The following is a 24,662-nucleotide window of genomic DNA, read 5'->3' on the forward strand; positions in this document are numbered from 1 at the left end:
CAGTGTAAGCTCTTGACGGACATTCGGACACAATGGATATTTTGTCGAGGGGCACCACAGTCACACTGAGGGGTAGAGACAAGACCCCACTTAAAGAATGAGTCCTGGCAGACACCATGTTGGGTACAGATTCTGTTCAGAGTTGACCAGTGCTGGCGAGAAAGGTCAAAACCTGGCAACTTTTATGTAGGGTCATCTATGTAACTGCCTGTATCTGGACGTTCAACAGCCCATTTGGCTTTACACTGTGTGTTGATATCAAAAGTTGCTAGACAGCTGTTGAGCGAGTGCCAGAGAGGGCTTCCTGGATTTAAGCCTGCCAATTGATAGATGAGGAAGATCAGCATGCACAGGAAGAAGTGGGTTTCTCATAATTTTGTTGTACTCCTTCACTAAGGCTTCCTGCCTTCGTAGAGCTGGTGGTGCAATGTGGCTCAAGACAGGAAGCCAGCAAGTAGTAGATTTCATACACAAAATTATCCTGCTTTGACACTGAATAAAGTAGCTTCCATGAGATTCAACTAACTCTATTCATCTTGATCTTCACAGGCATTTTGGAAAGCATAGTTTGAGTGTGAACATATTATTTCTGATCTAGTCTAATCAAGGGAACATCTTACAAAGCTGTGGGACTCATTCCATAATATTTTGCTCTATCTTAAAGGAATTTGCAGACAGACATTGAGAGTTGACTTCTATTTTCTCTCCAAAAACATAAAGTTAATTCATCAGACAATGTTAATTCAAGTGATACCATTTTATAGCTTTATAGCACAATCTTTTTATGTTTTAAAAAATCACTCTCTCACATCACATATCACTTTTTTCTTTAAAAAAAGTCAACATTAGCTGGATAATCTTCATTATATTATCATCACTTCGCTAATAATTGGATGAAAACCTGCATATTATAGTAGGAAGCAATTTTTCATATTGAATATGGTACAAACAGAATCTTATTAAATACATAGGAAATAAAAATGTTAAATGTACTTAATTGTATTTTTTAAAATATAGCTATAATTGCATGTAATTTCTACCCTTGTTCTGTTGCTTTCATTTTTAAGAATAACATTCCCAACATGTTCAAACTCTGAGATCAAACTAGGTTCTGTACACCTGCTATGTACAATGCTACTTTTTATTTGGTATAAGACTGTTACATATATAAAGAAAAATGCTACTAAAAGTAACTTGCTGATTGGCATTGTCAAACCTAAGCTTATATTTCATTAACAAGAAAGATATAGTTGGCAATATATGTTTTCGTAGATTTTCACGGGTACAGGTATGTAGGTATTCGGGTCTTTTCCCATGTAATATTAAGACTATCTTGGCGATGTTTCAGTGAGGTCCCACTTGCCATCCTCAGGCTGGTGCCTTCGGCTTCGTGCCACTGCTTGCACTGGCAACCTATATATATATATATGATACAACCCATATGGACATTCTTTTCTTTTAACAGCATCAAGTACACAGCCCATCTGATGGTCAACATTCTTGCTGTGGATCCTGTATAAATGTCTCATGTCCTTTTTATACTGACAATGGAACTCTTGAGATTTATGAAGTAAGTGGGTTGAAAAAGTTCAGAAAACAATAAGGATTCTAATTAAATCAAGTACTAAATTCTACAATTTTCTCATATGATTACTCTTGAGTCAAACTTTTCTTGATTGGAGATCATATTACACATTGAATATAGAATAGAATAACAGAGTTGGAAGGGACCTTGGAGGTCTTCTAGTCCAACCCCCTGCTTAGGCAGGAAACCCTATATCATTTCAGACAAATGGTTATCCAACATCTTTTTAAAAACTTCCAGTGCTGGAGCATTCACAACTTCTGGAGGCAAATTGTTCCACTGATAAATTGTTCTAACTGTCAGGAAATTTCTCCTTAGTTCTAAGTTGCTTCTCTCCTTGATTAGTTTCAACCCATTGCTTCTTGTTAACCCATTGCTTTGGAGAATAGCTTGACTCCAGTAGCGGGAGTCACATTTTTTTACTACCAGTTCTGTAGACATGGCTTTGTGGGTGTAGCAGGGGAAGGATATTGTAAAATATCCAGTCAGAGGTGGTATTTGCCAGTTCTCTAAACTCCTCAAAATTTCTGCTACCGGTTCTCCAGAACTGGTCAGAACCTGCTGAATACCATCTCTGCTTGACTCTCTCTTCTTTGTGGCAGCCCCTGAGATATTGGAACACTGCTATCATGTCTCCCCTAGTCCTTCTTTTCATTAAACTAGACATACCCAGTTCCTGCAACCATTCTTCATATGTTTTAGCCTCCAGTCCCCTAACCATCCTTGATGCTCTTCTCTGCACTCTTTCTAGAGTCTCAACATCTTTTTACATTGTGGTAACAAAAACTGAATGCAGTATTCCAAGAGTGGCCTTACCAAGACATTATAAAGTAGTATTAACACTTCACATGGTCTTGATTCTATCCCTCTGTTTATGCAGCCTAGAACTGTGCTTTTTTGGCAGCTATTGCACAACTGGCTCATATTTAAATGGTTGTCCACTAGGACTCTGAGATATGATTAACTAAATGATCTAAGTATATAAACGACATAGGGATACTGATGTCAGCTTGATATTAGTAAATGAATTCCGTTTAAGTTTGATTTACATATGAGCAGACATTTAACCAAAGTTACCTGCATCTGTGTGGACACCATACTCACCCTACCATACTCACCATACTGTTTAGCACAGCAAACTGAATTACATGTTAGTTCTATTTCTGGTGTTAAGCAATAAAGAACAGTTGTTTTCTGCTGAAGTTGCCCTTCTTGTAAATGCTTCCTATGAAAAACAGATTATCATATTACTCCTTTTTTATTCTTCCGTTCAATCTTGATTGATGCTTGGATACTTGCGGTAAGTCCCTGCAGTTTTCTTGGCAAGAATTTTCAGAGGTGAAAGTGATCCACCCAAATTTACCCAGCTGGCTTTGAGCCTAGGGCAGGATTGAACTCACGGTCTCCTGGTTTCTAGCCTAGTACCTTAGTCACTACACCAAACTGGCTCCTACTACTGCATTAAGCCATTGTTATGATGTTCTCAGAAAACACTGACTGTTCAACAGAATTTAGTATTCATTAAACTAAAATTACAGTACTACCCAGCTGTGGTCAACTGCAGCATACCTGAAGCCATTAAGGATTGGAACGTTGTTTTAACATATGATTCAATCATTATTTTGCTACATTGTAGCCAGTTTTCCATTTACTTCCTTTTCCCTACTCCGTCTCTTTTTTTTTAATAGGAAGGAAGCACCTGGGACTCAAACTGCACTAAATATGAATGTGCAAAGATTGGAGCAGAAACAGTGGTACTTGGCTCCAGTGTGTTTTGCCCACCCTTTAATGAGACTGATTGTGTAAAGGTTTGTACTTTATACATAAAAATATTCCTTATTCACATGTATTTAATTTGTTGCGAAATTAATATCAAGGTGTGTTTAATATTATAAAAATATAAAAAACTGCTTTTATTGTCTTATTTTTTTCTTCCAAATTATATCTGCATACTGGTAATACTTTGAAATCTAATATACTCCCCTATTAGCCCATGTTACCTCCAAAGGAATATAAATTAGAGTTACAGAGGTTAAACTTGATTCTGCCTTCCCTCATTCATAATTATTTTAGCAACATATACTGTCTAGTCTTTGATTCTAACATATATTTCCCCAAATGCCTACACATTGTCTGATGTGTATATATAATTATCATATTATGTATAATGGCATCCATTGTTTTTTATTTTTTCTCCAGGATTTTTGGCTGCATAAGTAATTTTCAATATATCAGGAGGCAATGACATTCTGAGGAAATAAAGTTTTCTTTCCATTTTACACGAAGGGACAATCCACTATGAATCTTTCAGTTCTTTTAAGATATAATTCTGGAATGGGAGACTTCCACAGGAATTTCAGAGTTCTAGTTGTATGCTATTTTTTCAGCCTGGTGTTAAGAAAAGTGTCTTGTACAGCATTTTTCTTCTTAACATCCAAACTGAAAAAGTAGCATATATCTAGAACTCTGCAATTCCTGTGGAGGCCTCCAGTTTACAAATTATATCTTAAAAGAACAGAAAGATCCCTCCATGTAAAATGTTCCCTTAATTAAAATAGTTAAATATTTGTAGATTGGATTGGATATCTAGTTTTTTGTTTATATGCATTGCAGTTCCATATGCCTCAAAATGTTTCTTTGAGCACAGTCTTTTTTGAAATATTCCTTTTTAATTTTCCTAGAATGGAGGCTCTGTGCAGACCTATCACAATGGCTGCTGCAAGATCTGTAAGTGAAGACAGCTGTATTGTGTGCTAGTTCTGCATTTGTACTGGCTGCTTTGGGTTTGGACAGCTGTGTGCATTCTTAACCTCTTTAAGGAGACATATGAAAAGAAAACAGCATGCTGTCTCTGAATCATGTCATATGTGTCCAGTCCTTAACAAAAAGTAATTGACAAGCCTGGCTTTATATGGCTGCTAACATGGTGATATTAAAATTAAAATTTGTGTTTTAACCTTCTCTTTTTGGTATATAATCAGTTTCCCCAAAATGATATAGATATGGCCAAAATTGTTTTGAATACCTTTAGAAATTAAAAGTTATCCAATTTATCAATAGGGTTTTTCTCTAGTTTGTTAATCCACCTATGATTATAAGAAAATGGGAAAATATAAAGATTTTGTTTAAGTCAGTCAAAAAATCAAATGTTAGTGGTTACTGACTTATGTTCTATGGAAATATACTATGTACAGCCATAATAAGATTACATGAACAAATTATATAAAACGCTTGTATAAAAAGAGATAATTGCACTTTTGAGACATTACCTAAAAACATTAAATGTGAAAATTTATTATTGTTTGAATACTGTAGTTCCAATAACTGCACTGTAAAAGATATTGGCCAGCTCTAAAAGTTCATGAATTTTCTCATTCAGGATAGTGACAAATATTCTACTCAAAAATATATATAACAAGGTTTGTTTACTGATAATCCTACTTATCAAAGCCTCAGTTTAAATGAGAACTTAAATGTAAGCATGATTACTTTTCACAGTGGTGGAATGTGGATATTTTATTAGAGATAGTAAAATCCATCCAATCCAGGATGGTTCTTTGGATTCCAGCTGAAGCTGGAATTTTCTATTTGAACTGGAATCAAAATGTTCTGTAATTAGTTTTTTTTGTTCATAATACAAATATTGCCAGCAAAACAGTGTCCTTCTCCTAGCCTTACTTGAAAATCCAACAAAGAAAACAGGATCAAGAAAACAGGATCAAATACACCTGAATAAGAAGCACCAAAGAAAGAAAAAGACAGCTGCATTTTGATAATTGCTAACACTCTCAAAAAATGTTTTTCTCAAGCAAGCCTATTTATATCTTTTACTTTTATTCTTTGGGAAATCCTTCAAGTTGCAGCTCAACAAATCTGGGTGAGATCTTGTCAAGCAGTGTTATGTGTATCTAGTATCTTTTAGAACACCTGTCTCTGGATTTAAAAAGGCTTATACCAAGGTATTCTGTTTTCCATAAATTTATATCCACATACTACAGATTTTACCCAACATCTAAAGCAGTGTTTCTCAACTTTAGCAATTTTTAAGGTGTGTGGATTTCAACTCCCAAAATTCCCAAACCTGACTGGGGAGTTCTGTGAGTTGAAATCCATATATCTTAGAATTGCTAAGATTAAGAAACACTGCTTTAGAGGTTGGGTAAGATCTGTAGTATGTTATCAAATTCACTGCTACTGTAGTATTGCTTTTACAAATAGTGAATTTTTCCTCTGGTATTTATTTACAATAGATACCCATAAAATAATACAGTTATTTCTTAGACCTCTTGCCTTCTGTTCAGAAGTTGATGGCAGTTTGTCTAACACCTCCCCTCTCCATTTTTATACAATACCCCTGTGATACAGATTGGATAGAAATTTACCCAGTGTACAAGAAAACAGGTCTCCTGGGTGCCAGTGTAACCCTTTAACCACTATACCACACTGGCTTTTATGAAACACTTGCAGAAAAAGATAGCTCACCAAGGAAACATCTTACTACCAGCAATTCCTTTATCATCTTTCATATTTGGTAATTGTTGTCTTGCACTCTGCATTGCCATTAAATGGTACTGCCCATGGTATAGTGTCAAGGAGAAGAAGAAATCTGTGTCTCTTCAATTTTCCAAAATAATGCTTCCTGATCAGATTTCTACTCAGAATATTCTGGAACCTACAACACACATAGATATATTTTCTTAACAATTTCAAAGTATCTCTTTCTTTACATCAGGACTTAAATCTAGAAATTCCTTTAGCTATTGTGAGTAATAAAATGACAAGAAAAATATTGGCAATTATGTCACTAAATTGATATTTGAAGGTTAATAACATCTCAAGAAGACCATAAATTTCTCTCTCCCCATCAATATTTATATAAATGAAGCAAATCATGTAAAAGGCAGTCATTGATGGGTAGAATTTTACTTTACTTTTCTCTAAAACAATGTTTAACCAAAAAAATTGGCTTTAGTTATTATCTTTAGAATTGTTTGCTGAACTAGCTTTTAAAAAGTCAATATTAAATGCTGTTTTATATACTAAGAATTTTTTAGAATAAACTAAAAGCATGTGCTTTTAATGGTTAAGGAGTGTAAGTGAGCTACAAGAACAGCTTAAAATTCATTGGGTTTTAATGGTAATGAATAATCTTTATTTGAAAAGTGAATGATTATATGCATGCTGAGTGAGTTCATATGTTTAATTCTTACCTTGCCAAATCATGTTCCAGGTTTCTTTTTTTATATGTAAATGTAAGGGCCTTATTATCCACATGGGTATTAAAACATAGGGATATAATTAATTTTAAAAAATAAGAATACTTGTTCCTTTTTATAAAAAAGAACAGCTTCCATAGAAATTATTAACAGTTGGCAGTGTAAGAATTAATGCAATGTTGTATATATAAAAATGTTTTTGCGTATTACAAGAAACTTATATTCCCAATAATTCTGCCAGGTTCTGGACGGGGTGTATTACCCTTTGCCATTAGCCCTGTAGTCTCTACTGATAGTATTAATTGTGAACCAGGTATTACTATTTTTAATAAATGTATTTTATTTTCTTTAGTTTTTAAAATAATGTTGATATACATAGATATATTACATTAAATTGTGATTCGGAGAAGTGTTGATTGACTCTATAATTATAATATATATATTATTCCATAGGAAAACTAGCACTACTTCAAGATGCACTTCATGAATCTGATTTTGTAAACAATTCCGTGGATATAATTCTTGAAATATAAACATTGAACATGGCCAGAAAAGTAGCAAAAATATATTTCTACTAGAATTAATGATGTGGACAACACCCATTTTGTGACTTTTATTGGCATTTTAAATTTCTGCTGTTCTTTTCCCTCTATTGATTGAATTGTTTTCCAATGTTTAAAGTAGTTCACAATCAATTCATAAAGCAATCTAACATGTAAAAGCAAATCTTAACTAATACCAATAGAATATATATGTTACAATACATCAGGGAAATCTACCCAAAGTGAATAGCAATATTAGTAACAGCAGAATAGTCTAAAAGCTGTATCAAATAAGCCAGTCTAATCTTTCTAGAAATGGACCTTGAAAATCAGAATGCCCTTCTTAATTTTCTACAGTATGATGGGGTTATTTTACCCTGGGTGATGAATTATAACAATGAAAAAGACTATTAATTATACTTGTAATAATATCAAAATGGAACTGAAATTGAACTAAAGAAATAGGAAACTAGGGAAAATAGGCAGGTTTGAATGTTGTGTTATGATGTCCGCACAATGAAACTGGAAAGCATTCTGCCTTTGCAGTTATACCTGCTATAATTTCTGGATGCAGTGTAATTCAGATTGTAGAGTATTTTCTGCAGATACTTTCTTCCCATTCTAAAATTAAATGACAATCTTGTCTATGCTCTTACTTATGAGTAGTTTCTTGGATAGCCAGGTGTGCTGTGTCACACAAAAAGGACTGCATCTTTGTTGAGCTGCTCTTGGAAATCCTCTAGTCGATTCAGAGATCTGATAGAAACTCTAAATTAGCTGCCCAAGGGGACCAGAAAAATGAGATTGTTATAGAACTGCCAATACTAAGCATTCCATACTCTTAACTTTTATACACATTTTGATTTGTCTGTAACCTTCTTCACACTTACTGAACATGCATGTTCAACCTATTTTAAATCTAATTGCTGTACAGCCTTCATATCTAAGTGTTCCATTAGGAAGAGACTAGGAAAATAACTTGAAGTATAAATGAATGTGCATAAACAGCTGAGATGTTCTGCTATTACAAACAAAACAAAGCTCCGCAAATGGATTATGGGTGGAGGATTAGACACCATGGTGCATGTTTAGATGATGACGCACACCTAAAGAGCTCTTTAACTAATGATGTAGTAAAAAGTGTCTTGATTATTGTCTTCATACTTTATATTTTGTCAGGTAAAAGAGATGAAAGGATTTGCCAGAAAATAATGGTCAGAACTACTGTAAGAAAAGAAGACTGCATAAGCCAAAGTCCTGTAAGTATAAATGCCTAATATGGGGGGCTACTTCATATATAGGAGCAGGGTTTTTTTCTTCCATTCAATCCTGTTTGATCTTGGAGACTGCCTGGACAAGTTCCTGCAGTTTTGTTGGCAAGGTTTTTCAGAAGTGTTTTGCCATTGTCTCTAGTCACTTTCTCTCAGCCTTGAGAGCATATCAGCTGCTAAAACAGATTTGTATAGTGTGGTAAACATACATGTAAATCCTATTACTGTTTTGACATCTGGAAAACCTCTCTCCCTAGTAATATCCTCCTACTCATAAAAAGAATTCACACTTTAATTGCTTTTACCCTAACTTTATTTAAATGCTGACTTCATCACTTCAGAGACATCTCAAACCAGATGACTAGTGCAGAATAGAATTGCCTCTCCTAATTAGGCAATGACCAGTTCTTTACCAAAGCCTACTGATAACCCAATCAAGAATTGAGTTTAATTAATATTGAAGGGACTCATTTTGCCAATAATCAAGTCGTTGTATTTGCACCAGTGTGATTTCTAAGTGATCTCCAAAGCAAGACTATGTGTGTCACAGTAGTTCAGCCTATTCGGAATCACCATCACTGTGGCCTCCTGGTCCATGTAACTGGAACTCCATATGTAACCTGTACATGTAACTTTCTTAACATCTATTGAACACATGCTTATTCAACTTAGTTTAAATTGCTGTGTAGATTATGGAGAAAGGCCTCCTGGCTGCCTTTTTCTATCTGCTGTATCAGCAGCAACTTTCATCTGCTATTGAAGCAAGAGTTGAGAATACAGGCAAACCCATAAGTCACAAAGCCCTTCTTTCAGGGGAATGTGATCCCACCCAGAGAAATGCTGCAGGATTTAATCTGAGTTCATTTTGCTCTATTCATAACTTCTCTTCAGGATCCTTGCAGTATCTTTTGGATGGTGATGCAGAAACCAAAAATAATCAACATGTTATCAACATTACATATAGATCACTGGGTGATATCTTCCATAGCTTTATTCTAAATGTTAAATAGCAAGGGAAGCAGTCTGGGCTTTGGAGATCTCTGCTTAGGGGTTCCATGGGTTTAAATTCTTTTGCCCCAAGCACCATAGCCTGGACTCACCTACTCAAATAGGAGCATAATCACCATTAAATAGTATCCTCCCTACTTCAAACTCCTGTGGATACCTCTGAATGGTTTAATGGTAGATGATACTAGATACCACTATGAGGTCTAATAGAACCAAGAGAGACACCATTTTCCATATAGAGGGATATGCATGTGCAAGAATAAATGTTTGTGTTGACATATTACCTCATCTAACATGTCCATGAGTATCTGTATGGAGGAATATTAAGCTTGCTGCCTTGAAGTGGAGATGTCCTATTATTTATTAATATTTCTTTCTCTTTCCATGTCAGGCATGGATGCATTAGGGCAACACACTGATATGTATATTAAAGTAATATTTGCATCTATTACATAGTAGCCACAGGTATCCTTTTTTCAGAATTAAATGGCAAAGCTATCAAAAAATGGCAATTGGCAGAGGAAGTAAGCTGGCTGATAGTGAATAGAAATGGACCTATTGCAGGAGAACATCCAAGAGATTCAGCAAGATGATGAATTTCCAAACTTTTAAAATAGATTTAATGACTGAAGCTGTCAATAAATGTAAATGATAAAATTTGAAACCATCAATAACATTGTTCCTCTTCCTGTCTCCAATAGATAAGTGTGGCTTCCTGTGATGGAAAATGCCCCTCTGCTACAATTTTTAATGTCAACATTGATAGCCATTTAAGGTTCTGCAAATGCTGCCGTGAAAATGGAGTTCAGAATCGAACTGTGCCACTTTACTGCTCTGGAAATGGCACTGAAATTCTATATGTCATGCAGGAACCTACGGACTGTTCATGCCAGTGGAATTAAAAATGTTGTGATTACATGCAAATCAAGATTTTGTTCTTTCTTAAGATCAGATTTAACATATAAATATTTTCTCAATTTAAATATGCATTTGTAAAAAGGGAGCATGTTAATTTTTGACACATATGGAACACTTAATTCATTTTACAGTAATGTAGGATAGGTAATAGGGTCAGTAATAGGATCGCCAACATGATCGCTAATGTCTGATGACAGATATGGCACAAGAAGAAGACAGTTATGTACCTCTATTCAGACATATGAAGTATTTATGTAATTCATCATCAGCCATTTAGTCGTGTTTGACTCTCAGCCACTCTGGATCAGCTCTCTCCATGTCCCTTTGTCTTTCATCGCCTCCTTCAGATCTGACATGGCCATTCCAATGTCATTCTTTATAGTGTCTAGCCAACAGATACTAGGATGGCCCCTTCTCATTTTTCCACTGATCACTCCCAGCATGACTGACTTTTCGAGTGAGTCAGCTCACATGACATGACTGAAGTATGATATCCCCCGTTTGGAGATCTTGGCTTCAAGTGATATTTTAAGTGAGATTCAGACTAGGACTTGTTATTTTTGCAATCCATGGTATGTGTAATAGTTGCCTCCAGCACCATAGTTCAAAGGCGTCCCCTCTTCTCCTCTCTGCCAAGTTTCGCAGCCATAAGTAGCAATCAGAAAAAAATATTGCATTAACTAATCTGCATTTGGTTGTGGGTGTGGTCTCTTTACTCTTCCAGATGTTATTCATGCCAGACATTGCAAGTGCTATACACTTTCTGATCTCATTTATGTAATTAGCCAACATTAACTATGTAGCACATACCTTGTTCTGGGTTATATCAAAACATTGCAGTTTAACAGCACTTCCACTGGCATCACTCATTCTTCCCCAAGAGTAATCCTATTCTGCATTGTAATGTTTGTGATATTTTATTAAAAGTTTGAAATCCATAAAATGGTAGTATTTCTTATTTTTTTGGTCCTAACATTTTCTAATATACTTTTTATTTTATGACTGCAGGTAGTAATTTCTTATAAACCATTTTTGACATTATTTTATATTTACAAGAAGATAAAATGAACATTCAAGAAAAATCCTTTATAAAGTCATTTTATACAGCCTTTTAGCAAATCATTTGTTCATTAAGTTCTAGGGGAAGATTACATGTTACATGAAATTATGAATAATGACAGTCCCAGATGTGCTCCAATTATATAATAAAAGGGAAAGGGAGAGGTAGGTAGAGAGGTGATTAATGCTTAATCCATTACTCATTTTTACTTTCCGAATCACCTTTCAGATAGTTTTCTCAAATGGAATTGCAAGCATTTATTTAATTATATCTCAGAGGAAAGTGGAAGGCAACTTAAAGGTATGTGCAGGAAAGGTAATTCACTTCCTTATCTGCTTTTCTGTTAAAAATGGCCCTCCTAAATAAAATTTTATTAGAAAAACTACATCTGCATTAAAATGTAGCTCAGTACTTCACTTCATTTTGTGATCAATTATTTATACATTTGCTAGAAACAGCGTATGAAATGAAAATATTTTCATGTAGGGGAGTATCCATTTAATTAAAATGAAATATGCTGTTCCAAATAAAGATGTTTACTCAGCCTGTAAGGAGCTTTTCTGCTGATCACGTAAAGCTGCCTTATTGTATTGATGAAAGCTTCATGCACAGCTAAGAGTTGCAAAGATAGTTCATTTTCATTCTAGAAGTGTTGTCACTAGATGAGTAGTGAATGTATGTCAGAGGTGTATTTTAGTTCCACAATAACCATCCTATAAGAACTGTCATTGTTATAGCCAAAAGTGAACAGGGAAAATGTTTTTCTTTTTTTGAATAAACAATCTAAATTGGAACAGGTTATGGGAAAATGCACTTAGAAGATTTTAAACACCAGTCCTAAAACAAACATTTCAAACTTAGTGGCATTTCCATTTGAGTAGCTTTGGACAAACTTTCATTATTAAAAATGGCTGAAACCTTTTGCATGATTATCTAATCCATTTAGGCTTGAAGACAAGATACCTAGTTTACAAACACTATAAAATGTAATTTCCTACACTACAAACACAATTTTATACATGAAGGTGGCATACAACAAATAAGATGTAATCAACCTATTTTGAAATCTGTTAGGATTATTTATAAAATAGATAATATATCATATTTACTTTTTTTCATTTTGAATCTTCATTTTGAATTAGTCTGTTTAATGCCCACCTCTCTAAAAAATACCCAACAAAATTCCTTTATGATTGTTATTCATATTGTTCTAAAATATTTTTCAATACTATTGTGTAGTAGTTTAATCTAGGAACCCTTTTTCCTGTTAACTGAATGCTGCACCCATTTCACAGATTTTCTGTGATCTGTAGCTGACTTTACTTGGAAAACCCATACATTTAACTACATGCCTTTAACTAATTTCAAAAACCTCAAATTATCCCAAATATCCAATTACTCTGGGGTCCCTTTGAAGATAACCAGTTGAATGCAATTTTCCTAAATATGGTATCCTAAGTCAACTGGATATCTGTGTGGCTCTTGATGCTCCAAATATTAGATTTACGGAGTTTTCAGCAAGTATCATAGTAGAATGAATTACATTATCCATTGCTATTACTGAAATGCCATATGAACCTGACACATGAAATTTAAAAAACAACAACGTTGCGCTTCCCCAAGAATGTCCTGCACAGGCTGACCATCCGCCCCAGGTGGAAGAATCGACTCCGCCCCCACCCCTCTTTCCTTCAGTCAGGGTCAGCCCTCCCATTTGCTTTGAGGCGTCCCTCAGCCCACCCAGCGGGGTGGCGAGGTGGCCAAAACGAGTTGGACTGGAACAAGTAAAGGAAGCAGGGAAAACGGCGCGTCACTCCCGTAGGGCTCCTGGAGTCTCTCGCAGGTGGCCTCCTCCTTTCCCTAGCGACCAGCAGGTGGGTTTTGCGCACGAGCGGCGGGCGAGCTGGGCAAGGTTTGCCGGAAAGAAACTGCCGCGCTCTTTTGGAATCACTTGGTGAGCCAAACCCAGTAACAGAGCGCAAGCGTTGGATTCGGCAGCAAAGGTTCTCCGGAGGTGGGCAGAGCAAACTCTTTTGGAGGCGCTTTGGCTTGTCACTCTGTGCAGAAGAGGAAAGGGGTCTTGTGCAAGCGAGCTACGCCAAACCGTAGCCTCCTCCCAATGCGACCTGCGCGTCTGATCTTCAGGCGTCCAGAACCTTGTGCCTTTTGAAAAGAGGATGGTTTCTGGCTTAAGAATTATGAAGATCGAGGTTGGGCACTTTTGGAGAATAATTCTGGCAAAAATGAATCCATGAACTCTGTGCTCCATAGAAACACCTAATGATGCAATAAGGGCCGTCTTTCTTGCTTGCTGTCTGACTTACTCAGATTAATGTGTGTTTTATATTACCCATCTGGGCAACTTTCAAAAGTTGCTGATTTCAAAAAAGCTAAATGAAGTCAGAGATGGCGGGCAATCACCAGAAAATCCCAGGGCTATAAACTAAGTAGGAATAGCCATCCTGGATGAAGGCAATGGCAACCCTGTTTGCATTATTGTTCAAACAACATCCAAAGTTCAAGATTACTTTCCCTCATGAAAATTCACTGGGTGATTTTGAGACCCAGAAAAGGATCAAAGTACCTGAATAAGCCATTTAGTAGAAGTTTCTGGAAAGATGACCAAAAGCAGGTGGTCTGAATGTTGTTTCCAACATACTTGACTTTCTTACCATGGGATTTCTCCAGGCAACCTAGTCTCTTCTAGATATAGTTGGCACTTACTGGAGGTTCACAGTAGCAAGAGGTTGCTGGATCATCAAGACCTTTCAAATGAGCTATCCTTTGTCTGTTATCCCATTCTTTCTCCACACAGTAATAGTAACCACATTTTAGGATTCAGTGGCTGATGTGCTGATTACGATTAGGAATAAGAGGATCTGTAAAACTAAAAGGAATGGTATTCAATTTAGGCTTTGGATGAGGGTACTTCCTATAGTGGATATAGGTCAATATAAAAAATAACAAGTTTTAGATTTCAGCTTCCATGATATCCAATGTATTTACCTGTTCATCAGAGTGCAAGCTGGTCATGCACAGAATATTCCTTTAATGATACTGGTTGAGTACCTGCAACATCCTTCTGACCTCTGTATTTTATTTTATATCTCACCTTTATTATTTTTTACAAATAACTTGGGGTGGTGAACATATCCAACACAAGCCTATGGAGATTTCAGTTGTCCAGGTCATAGTTGTCCCAAAGGTGGTTTTTCAAGAGGCAACTTGACTTTCTTGTTTTTCTTTGAAGAAGAAGCTTGTTGGATGAGAAGCTAAAAGTCTTCAAAGAAAAATACACCTTCCTCCTCCTATTTTCCTTTGTTCTATTGTGTTGCTATATATACTATATAAAAATCTTTCTTCCAACATATCCCACAGAAAGAATTTATTTAGCATATAGTGTGCAGTGTCAGGGAAATCTACACATGCTTGACACAATGCAGTCTTAGATTGCAAATTCATTCTGTTTGGTATTTGCATGCCTACCATTGGTGTACTGCAAGTGGCAAACTAGCTTTACAACAATCAGCTAGCAGCACTTGGGTTGCTGACTCTTCTAGGTTCCTCCACCGGTCTTGTTGCGTCTCACAATGCCTCACATGCGGCCAGGTTCAGGTCTACTTCAGCTGTCTGCACACATGAACATAGCTAGGTTTTTCCCACCTAAATGGTACACGTATATCTACTTGCAATATTGCATGTTTTTGAATGGCTGGGTGGGAAGGAGCTAAGGATTGAGTGATGGGAACTCACTCCTTCTCATGGAGCTGGACTCAAACTGCCAGAATGTAGACCATTTCTAGTTGGCAGTTCCCGTGTCATTAAGTTGCTGTGTCACTGTGTCTCCCATGAATAATGTACAATATTGCTTGCATTTTAAATAGGCACAGTATACATTAAAATTTCTTCCTATTTTCCTACAATGTTTTGATAGACACTGATAGCATCAAAGAAATTGTTAGTTATAAAACATTACAATACTTTATCAATAATTGAACTCTCGGTATATGTATATGCTGTATAATCATATACATCAGTAAAAAAAGTTAAGCACTTATATTACTTTGCTCAAATTATTGGAGTTGTATGTATCATTTGGATATGATGTAACTATAGATCAACCTGAATTAACTACTGGTAGTCCTCAACTAACAACAGTTCATTTAATGACCATTCAAAGTTACAATAGCACTGAAAAAAGTGACTTATGACCAGTTATGATCTTTGCAGCATCCTCATGATCATGTAATAACATTTCAGATGCTTGGCAATTGGTTCATATTTATGACCATTGTTGTGTCCCAGGACATGTGATCACCTTTTGCGACCTTCTGACAAGCAAAGTCAATGGAGATGTTGGATTCATTTAACAACCAGGTTACTAACTTATCAACAGTGGCAAGAAAGGTCGTAAAATGGAGCAAAACTCATTTATCAAATGTCTCAATAACAGAAATTTTGGGCTCAATTTCGGTTGTAAGTTGAGGACTACTTATATTACCACATGATCATATACAGAAAAAAGATCTAACTTGAAAACTGAACACTTGCATGTTTTCTCAAAGATGTAAGTGCAGAATAATGTATTTTAAAAAGTTGATTTTAAAGTAGATTATATTATATTATTTCTTTCTTTTTACAGGTTTGGCTTCATAATTCAATTAGAAGTTTGACTCATTATAAAATCTGAGACTGAACCACACTATGGACAAAACAATGCGCTTTTTAATTGTGACCCAATACGTATTTCAGGTTGGTATTCTTTTTAGGAACATACTGCCGTAGCATATAACATGACTAGATTTTATTGCCACTTTGTCACTTAAACATTTATTTGGACAATATGAAATTAGGGTAGGAATATACGTGCTTGCTCTTCATATATTTAGCTGAACTCTGGATATATACTTCTTTTCACTTAAATCACAACTTTTCCTAGCAATGACAGTGCTGATTCGATAGTGGGGATTTATGTAGCCTCCATTTTTCATCAATGCTTCGGGTACCGAAACACCATCTCAAGTTTTTTGATCCTTTAATCAAGGATGATATCATGAGATGCTGGAAAGCAATGTTCTCAAAATATTTTGCCATCTGTAATGAATAATAATATCTAGAAATTTTTTATCCAAACCAGAGAATAAAGACCAACATCTAATGATATGATATGAACTGAGTCATAATCTGAGCCAAACAAATGTTAAATTTGATGTCATTGCTAATCATCATTTTTTCCCCAAATTTTGTTCTATTGTACTTTACTAATTTATTTGATTCTTTTTATTAGTTCTGATTGTTTTTGTTTTTGTTTTTTGTTTTAAATATGATTTTACATTGTTTAAGCCACCTTGAATTGCCATGGGCGAATAAGTGGTAATATAAATCAAATAATAAATAAATAAATAAATAAATAATATGTAGAATTATATATAGTAGCAATATTGGAATACTTTAATATTCATGTTGTGAGATATCTCCACCTGACTTTTATCTTTTATTAAAGATAACCAGCAATCTGAAGTGTGATAAAGTGAAGAAACCTTCTAGAGCTGTTTCTTTGGAATGGTCAAAATTTCCGGAAGATCAGCATCCAGATTTTTATATTATAACATATCACATCCCAGATGACTTTGCTCAAAAAGTAAGCCAGACTCTTCATTGTCTTCATTTTTAGTGGTACTGTTCTTTTTGCTGATAGAAAACGTGTTAAAAATACTGTGTAAAATACCTCAAATATATAAATATATTACATTTATTACCATGTGATAATATTGATAATATTGACATTGATAATACTATATTGATAAGAAATATGGGCAATAGGCATCAAATCATCAAAGAGTTATGTTTGGTTAATGGTAAACAATGGCACATATAAACAGTTTTTTTTCATGGTTTCATTTCATGAACTATCAAAAGGCTAATGCTTGGTTCTTCTTTAGCTGCTACTTTTCTGGTAGTTATTTCTTGATTTTATTCTGAAGCAACCACAATTGCAAATTAAATCAATTGAAATATCTTTGTAGATATGCTGCTCGACAAAATATCGATCAGATTGCGTCCGTCAATCAAGAGCTTTAACATTTGAACTACTATAAGTCCATGTATTGTTGCCATATGCTAAATAAATAAATATTTATTTACTTATTAATGAAGCAAGGCTTATTATGTGGATTATTAGTGCAGATACTATATTAAGTTGGAAATCTTAATAAATATACAAAGGGCCCTAATTTTTACAAAAAAGGAACTATAAATACTGAAAAGCAAATCATATTTTGTTCAAAAAATTGTTTATCAAATCAAACCTTTATTGTCAATGCACAACATGTATATAATGAAATTGAATGATTTCAGCCTCAGATATAATAATACTGTATTAGTTTTTAAAATAAATATTAAAATCTGTTTAAATTATAGAATATGAAAAGTGTTTCTGCAGTTCAAGTAAAAGTACAGAAAGCTACAGTTCTGCTTGAAGAAGGGATGAACCATGATGTGATGATCCAGTCAGTAAAAAGTGGAAAAGTTCTATATGCAAAATCATTTAAAATATGTAAGTAGGACAACATATACAGGTAATTTGGCTACTCTCCCAAGCTTTAGGGCAAGGTAATGATCGAGGTCTTAGAATATGCTTGATTTGCTATAGAAAAATTGCCTTCTGGATTTATATGTACTTATTCTTGCTTTCTTAGCTGCCCAGTTACATTGAGCACCTGTAAACTGCATTAAATTTAAAAAATAACAACCTATAATCAAGTTGTTCAATTAGAATAACTTAATCAAATTTACTCTCCAAACTGAATTTAGTTCAAATATTTGATATGAATTAATGTTATATTCTGAACTGGACCAATCTAAATCATATGGGAGCTGATCTATATATGATTGATACACACTATCCTTCGTAAAATTTGTTTTTCAGAATTGTCATAATGTTCATTCAAACACATTAATCCCCTTTAGCTGCCATTAGTATCAAATCATTTTGCACACATTGCTCTTTCACTTTTTCAACTTTAGTAGATTGTTTTACATACTGTATAAAATACAAACAGATACATAAATACAGTTGTGCTGAACTGAAATAATTTTCAGTTTATTTGTTGACCACATTTCTATTTTGCCATTGTCCATAGTGTCCATTTAAGAGTCTGATTCAAAATAATTTATCTTAATGTAAATAAACTAATATATAATTTGATTTTCTCTATGTCTTTTATAGATGGAATTCCAGAAAGTAGTGTCAAAACTCGTGTGACAAGTACAAGTGTGTTTTTTAACTGGAATATGCTGGTTCATGATTTTTCCATAGGAATTTCCCATAATAATGTTTCTTATATATTTAAAAATAAAGAACGAGTTTATGAATGGACTGGTCTGAGACCTGCAACGTTGCACACGTTTTCTCTTCAATTTGAGCAACTTGACTTAGAATTTATTAATGTATCTCAGATACTGGAGTTTGAAATTGAAACAGGTCAGTATAGTAATTAATACATTATTGTCACTTTTCTCTGTAAATATCAATATAGTTCTGCCTTAAACCATGACCATTGTGTGGTTCAGAACACGTAAGTACTGGTTTTTTTTTTAAAGTTCTTTAAAGAAATGTAGGGAGTATATATAACTAGTGAACATAATAGTGAAACGTGTCCCAATTCATTGCATAATTAAAACCCTTTCCTGAATATACATTTCCAGATGTAAATTCGTATTGAACTAGGAGGAAGGTCTTGTGCTATTTAGTGAAAATAACAATATATAATTTTACTGAGTTATAAATTATACTGAAAATATACTACTTATTGTAGTTTGCTCCAATTAAAGAAGTTATGCATAATAGTATTCAAATTTTCCTGAAATTATTTTTGGAACAATAATGATAAATATACGTATTATCTTACTGAACTCTGATAGTTTATTTACTGAAAGATTTTGATTGTTTTAAAAACTGCAGAATTACACTGAAATATATGTTTAAAAATAGATGGAAAAGAAACATACATATACACAATTTTTACATTCATTTATATCTATAGCATCATCTGTGGACTAAGCATAGGAAATAACATGTGAATGCAGCATTGCTTATTCCATAGCAAGGAATACAGTCATTTTGGACAAATCCGTAGGAAATCATACAAATATCTGGTGTTCCTGTTGTTTTTATAAATTTAATGGATGAAAAAAAAGTGTATTTCATTCCCATTTTTACTTTATTTGAAATATGGCTTTTCTTAAATTTTGGAACTTTTATTTTATTATTCACATGAACTTATTGAAAAAAGCATGGAATTAAATATTCCTTATTAGGCTTGTGTTCAGATGGTTGGACAGCTTTCAAACAGAGTTGCTATAAAATTAATGTAGACAGCAAAACTTGGAATATGGCACAACATCAGTGTGGATTGTTTTCAACTGGGGCACATCTTGTTGATATTAGAAATAAAGAAGAATATGCCTTTATAACTTCTTATCTTCAGTCATTCAACCAGCTAAACCTGGTATGGACAGGTCTTAATGATATTAAGGTCAGTATATTAATTCTTAACAAACTGTAGATTTGATATTAATTCTTTATTCCTGCTACAGATTCTGAATAATAACACACACATACCCACTCATCCATCCACATACATCTTAATTTTCAGGAATACTATTATAAAAGCATAATTTACACATATATGAACAATTATAACAAAATAATGATTAATTTAAATTAATTATTACTTAAAATGTATGAAGTATGAAGAAAACAATTTAGTAATTTAAGAAAACAGTAATTGTGTTTATTTTAGGAAGAAGGACATCTCGCATGGACTGATGACTCCCCATATCTTGGAGAATCTGAATTTTCTTCTCTATCACGGATACCAGAAAATGAAACTGATTGTTATGCTTTCCAGAGAAATCCATTTGTCCCAGATTATCTCTTCATAGGATTTTTCTGCTATATCTCTTTGCCATATATTTGTGAATATGAATGTAATTATTTTTTCAAGTTTAGATTTTTTTAATTAAAATTTATTCTTTAAAGCAAAAAAAATTTGCTTATTGAGAATTGGCATTTTTAATTTAAAATTTGGGTGTTTTTTGTTGTTTTTTGTTTGCAGTATGTTCAGTTCCTGAAAACTTCACATTTAAAATACAGGATGTCGGTACAAATGGAGCAGCCCTTTTATGGAGCAGTTTGAATGGTTGGATGAATTCAAATTTTCAACTTAATGTTAAGTACTATTCTAAACAGTCAGAACAGTATTCCAACTTTTTTACTTTGAATTCAACACACACACAAATTTTCAATCTGGACCCAGGTCACTCTTACAAATTTTTATTGTCAGCTCAGAGCCCTGAAGGAGCACGAATTAGTTTGCATCCTGTTGTGACGGTAGAGACAAGTAAGTTACAATAAAATTAAATTTGTGTTGTGTGTCCTTGTTTAATATATCTTTTAAAACAAAAACTTGATTTGTATTTAATGTCCTCTGAGTAAATAATCAGTTTCAAATTCTGGTATGGCTCAGAATATTTGACAAGTAACCCCTGATGCATTACCACAACTTTTTAGTAAAAATTGTCATAAAAATGGCAGTATAGGAGAGGGAATTATTTTTTGATTTGGTGAAATAGTGTTTTCAAATCATATATTTAAGGAAGCATTTACTCTGTACAGTAGCATGTGTACTAAATATATTTAGCTTACTAAATAGTATAAAGTATAAGATTTGAAGCTCTAATAGGGGTTTGCTGCTGTGTATGGTGCATCCCAACACAAACTCTTTCACTTCTTCGATGTATCAAATCTGAATATGCAAAAAAATGCAAATAGCTTTTTAAACAGCTTTGAAGGTCTTGAAAGATGTGGTTGCTTTAATGCCTTAAAAATGGTGATGTGTTTGCTATGGGTAGAGCAGGATGGGGAAATTGAATAACCCCTCCAGTTTCATCCCATGAATCTTGTTTGACCAACCAACCTTTTACTTTTAACATTAAACTATAGTTTGTTCGATACAAACTGAGTTGCCCATACATGACTCTCCTCCTTACTATTCATCTTAAGTTTCCTACAAGTAAGCTAACTATGCAGAAATGAAAACTCTTATAGGGCTATTGCTATTCTGAGATTGATATTTTTGAAAAAAAATGTTGGCAAGTTAATTGAATGAAATGTCTGAAAGCTGTACAAGTGTTCTTTTGGGATCTTATCACCTAGGAATATGTTAATTTTCCTTTTATTATTTTTGTTCCATCTCTCCACTGGAAAATTGATTTGATGTCACTCCAATAGAGAAGCTAATGCAACAATGTCAATGTTTCATGAGATCAGTACTCCCTAAAATCAATCTTCTTTTAAACTGATGTTTCATTTTTATTTGTTTATTAATCACATTTATACAATGTCCTATCTCTCTAAACGTGACTCTGGGTAAAACGCAACCAATATATGGCAGATAAAAATATAAAAAATCCACAGTTTTCAAATGACTGAACTGGCAATGAGTGTACTTTGAGTATATGTATCTCTGCTGTAATGCACCAATATCCAAGCAGGTTTGGCATTCCCATACAAAAGAAAGAGGCTATGAAAGCCAGTTTGGTTTCCTTCACAGACAATAACAATCGGAAATGTAAGTCAGGGCCCAGAGACTGGATGGGGAAGGATTACTCCTGCAGCAGACCTATGCTAAACATATGAACACCCTAATCACATCATCCCTAGTCTTTAACTGAGGAACTTAAATTTATTTTAATTTAAGGAGTCAGAATACCCCTGCAGTTTCATCTGCAAAATACTGTTTCCTACTTTCTAAAAAGAATCAGGGAACTTTCAGAAATAGTGAAAGGCTTCAAATACAAAACCAGCTCCAAATTAGTTGAAGGCAGTTTATATGAACAAATGTCTGCTAGTACAATGTATTTCTGCTTAATTTTCTGCCTCTGCTTTTTGTTATTGCATCTTTTATTATTGGCCTATTTGTCCCATTTTTTTACTCTCACCTTAGAACTGTTTTTGCAATTTCCAATCATTAGGACCATTACATCTGCACAGTGTAAAGGCAACAAGAGTGACATCATCAGAGATATTTTTACAGTGGGATTCTCCAGCAAGTTCATTCAATGCAAGTTTCCATCACAACCTAGTGAACATTTTTGATAGCAAAACAATCAAGTGGAAAACTTTTTCATTTGGAAAAACTAGCACTTCTGCTGTAATCAGAAATGTCAAATCATATAATCAATATTGGACATACGTTCAAAGTATTGCTGAAAAAGGAACTCTCAGCTGCTATGAGGATCCTATAGAAATAATAACAGGTAATGCCTTGAATGCTAAATGCTGTCTGGTAGGTATAAAATGTCCATACCTGCTTTCATATAGGCTATTATTATAAAATCGTATTCTTGTTTTAATTTTCGAAATACTTTTTGCATGATTAAATCACTGTCTGTTCTCTTCATGACTGCAACTGAGAAAACAATTTTTAAATAGTGGTATGACAAAGAAAGAAATTTTAATGTCCCAGATACAAAGGGAAATATTATTTTTGTTGCTTAGGTGTGACGCCACCTACTAGTCTGTTAATTCATCCAGAGGATGTAGGCGAGGACCATGTGATTATCTCTTGGAAACTCCCAGAAGAGGGCCAGGAATCCTATATTCAAGTAAAACCAACTGCATTCAAGGATAAAAGCATGATGTTTTTAGTAAACGACACAGAGAAATTTAAAATTGAACCATTAATTCCTGGAATGACTTATGATATAGGAGTGGCTACAGTAATATCTGGAAATAAGAGTGATTTGACTACCGTTCAGTGTACTCTTAGTAAGATGTTTTATGGCTAATTCATATACATTTTAAACATTATTCAGATTTAAACACAACATTGTTCAGATTATTATTAAGAACTAAAACTAGAGCATCTATTATAAAATAAAGGCATGAAACAAAAAACGATATTTTAATTTTAAAGAATGGTGCCAAAGGTGATGAAGATCGTAATATTTAGATATCTAAATTTATCTATATTTAGTTTTTGGAATCAGAATTAAAATTAAGTGGATCCAGGATTTTATAAGCTTTTTAATGTATTGCTTTGTCACTAGAATACAGTGAAATATTGTAGAGTAGAATATAAATGTAGTTTTTTTCGTCAATCCTATTTTAATTTTCCATGTAATATGTGACATGAAGGACAGTATCTTTTATTAGGAAAAAAAAACCATGCACTATTTATTATTATAATTGGCAGTTATTTGTAAATAATGTTGATTATATTTTTCTGTTTATTGCCATTCTAGAACCCAAACCAGTACAGATGGTTATTCCTTATGAAATCCATAGTACTTTCGTGATTTTATTTGTTAAAATACCAGCTGTGGGAATAATTGATGGCATTCACATCATAAGTAAAGGAGGCCCAAATGCAACATTTAGTTTACTGAATGATGGAAAAGTAACTATAGAAAAACTAACTCCAGGAACAGAATATGATTTTTTTGTTTTTACATCTAGCAGACATATGTTAAGCTCTGTACGTTACCTGCCAGCTATAAAAACATGTAAGTTATTTGAATTTAGAGATGGTTAAAGAGATGGTTAAATTTAATATAGTTAGATAACAGTAGATACATATTTTGTGCATTCTCATATAATTATATAATTTTTGTAAAAAATAATTAAAATATGTAAGTAGGCATCACATTGGCACCTGTTTTGCAAGTTGCTGAACAACACAACAATATACTTCTTCAAAATCAGAATATAGTCCAAATCAAGAAGTAGCATACAGAGACAGGAAAATCTATTTTTTTTCCTTCAAATTGATTATTTATTTGGTACCTGATTTCTACATCTTTCTGGGTATTTTTTCTTATTTTTTCCAAAACAAATTGCTCTTGAATCTGTAAATATATGCATTTGTATATAATTTTCCCCAACCTGCCATTTTTGCAAGCATTCTAACAAAATGTATTTGCATACGTTATTTTCACTAGTATGCATTGGTGCACATTTTGTCCAAAACAAAGCAAAAATATTCATTTCAATTCTAA

General features: G+C 33.8%; 2 protein-coding genes across 3 annotated transcripts in view; both read left to right on the top strand.

Moving 5' to 3' along the window:
• The window catches only part of OTOGL (otogelin like), a 95,964-nt gene extending 84,437 nt beyond the window's left edge, over window positions 1-11,527 (top strand). Inside the window, exons 50-54 of the mRNA XM_026667629.2 lie at window positions 1,466-1,570; window positions 3,274-3,393; window positions 4,267-4,312; window positions 8,523-8,602; window positions 10,324-11,527. Coding sequence (XP_026523414.2) covers window positions 1,466-1,570; window positions 3,274-3,393; window positions 4,267-4,312; window positions 8,523-8,602; window positions 10,324-10,524 — 552 coding nt within the window. The 3' untranslated portion in view covers window positions 10,525-11,527. The remainder of the gene's footprint in view (window positions 1-1,465; window positions 1,571-3,273; window positions 3,394-4,266; window positions 4,313-8,522; window positions 8,603-10,323) is intronic.
• A 4,777-nt stretch (window positions 11,528-16,304) lies between these two features.
• The window catches only part of PTPRQ (protein tyrosine phosphatase receptor type Q), a 102,667-nt gene continuing 94,309 nt past the window's right edge, over window positions 16,305-24,662 (top strand). For both annotated transcript variants that reach the window (XM_087968033.1, XM_087968034.1), the window contains exons 1-10: window positions 16,305-16,352; window positions 17,104-17,241; window positions 18,021-18,156; window positions 18,829-19,083; window positions 19,920-20,137; window positions 20,405-20,591; window positions 20,720-21,004; window positions 22,638-22,922; window positions 23,164-23,433; window positions 23,910-24,170. In XM_087968033.1, coding sequence (XP_087824159.1) covers window positions 16,305-16,352; window positions 17,104-17,241; window positions 18,021-18,156; window positions 18,829-19,083; window positions 19,920-20,137; window positions 20,405-20,591; window positions 20,720-21,004; window positions 22,638-22,922; window positions 23,164-23,433; window positions 23,910-24,170 — 2,083 coding nt within the window. The remainder of the gene's footprint in view (window positions 16,353-17,103; window positions 17,242-18,020; window positions 18,157-18,828; window positions 19,084-19,919; window positions 20,138-20,404; window positions 20,592-20,719; window positions 21,005-22,637; window positions 22,923-23,163; window positions 23,434-23,909; window positions 24,171-24,662) is intronic.

Source organism: Notechis scutatus, chromosome 6 (genome assembly GCF_049901735.1).
Source record: "Notechis scutatus isolate UNSWTSFEM ecotype Mainland chromosome 6, rNotScu1.2, whole genome shotgun sequence".
In the NCBI taxonomy this organism is placed as follows: Eukaryota; Metazoa; Chordata; class Lepidosauria; order Squamata; family Elapidae; genus Notechis; species Notechis scutatus.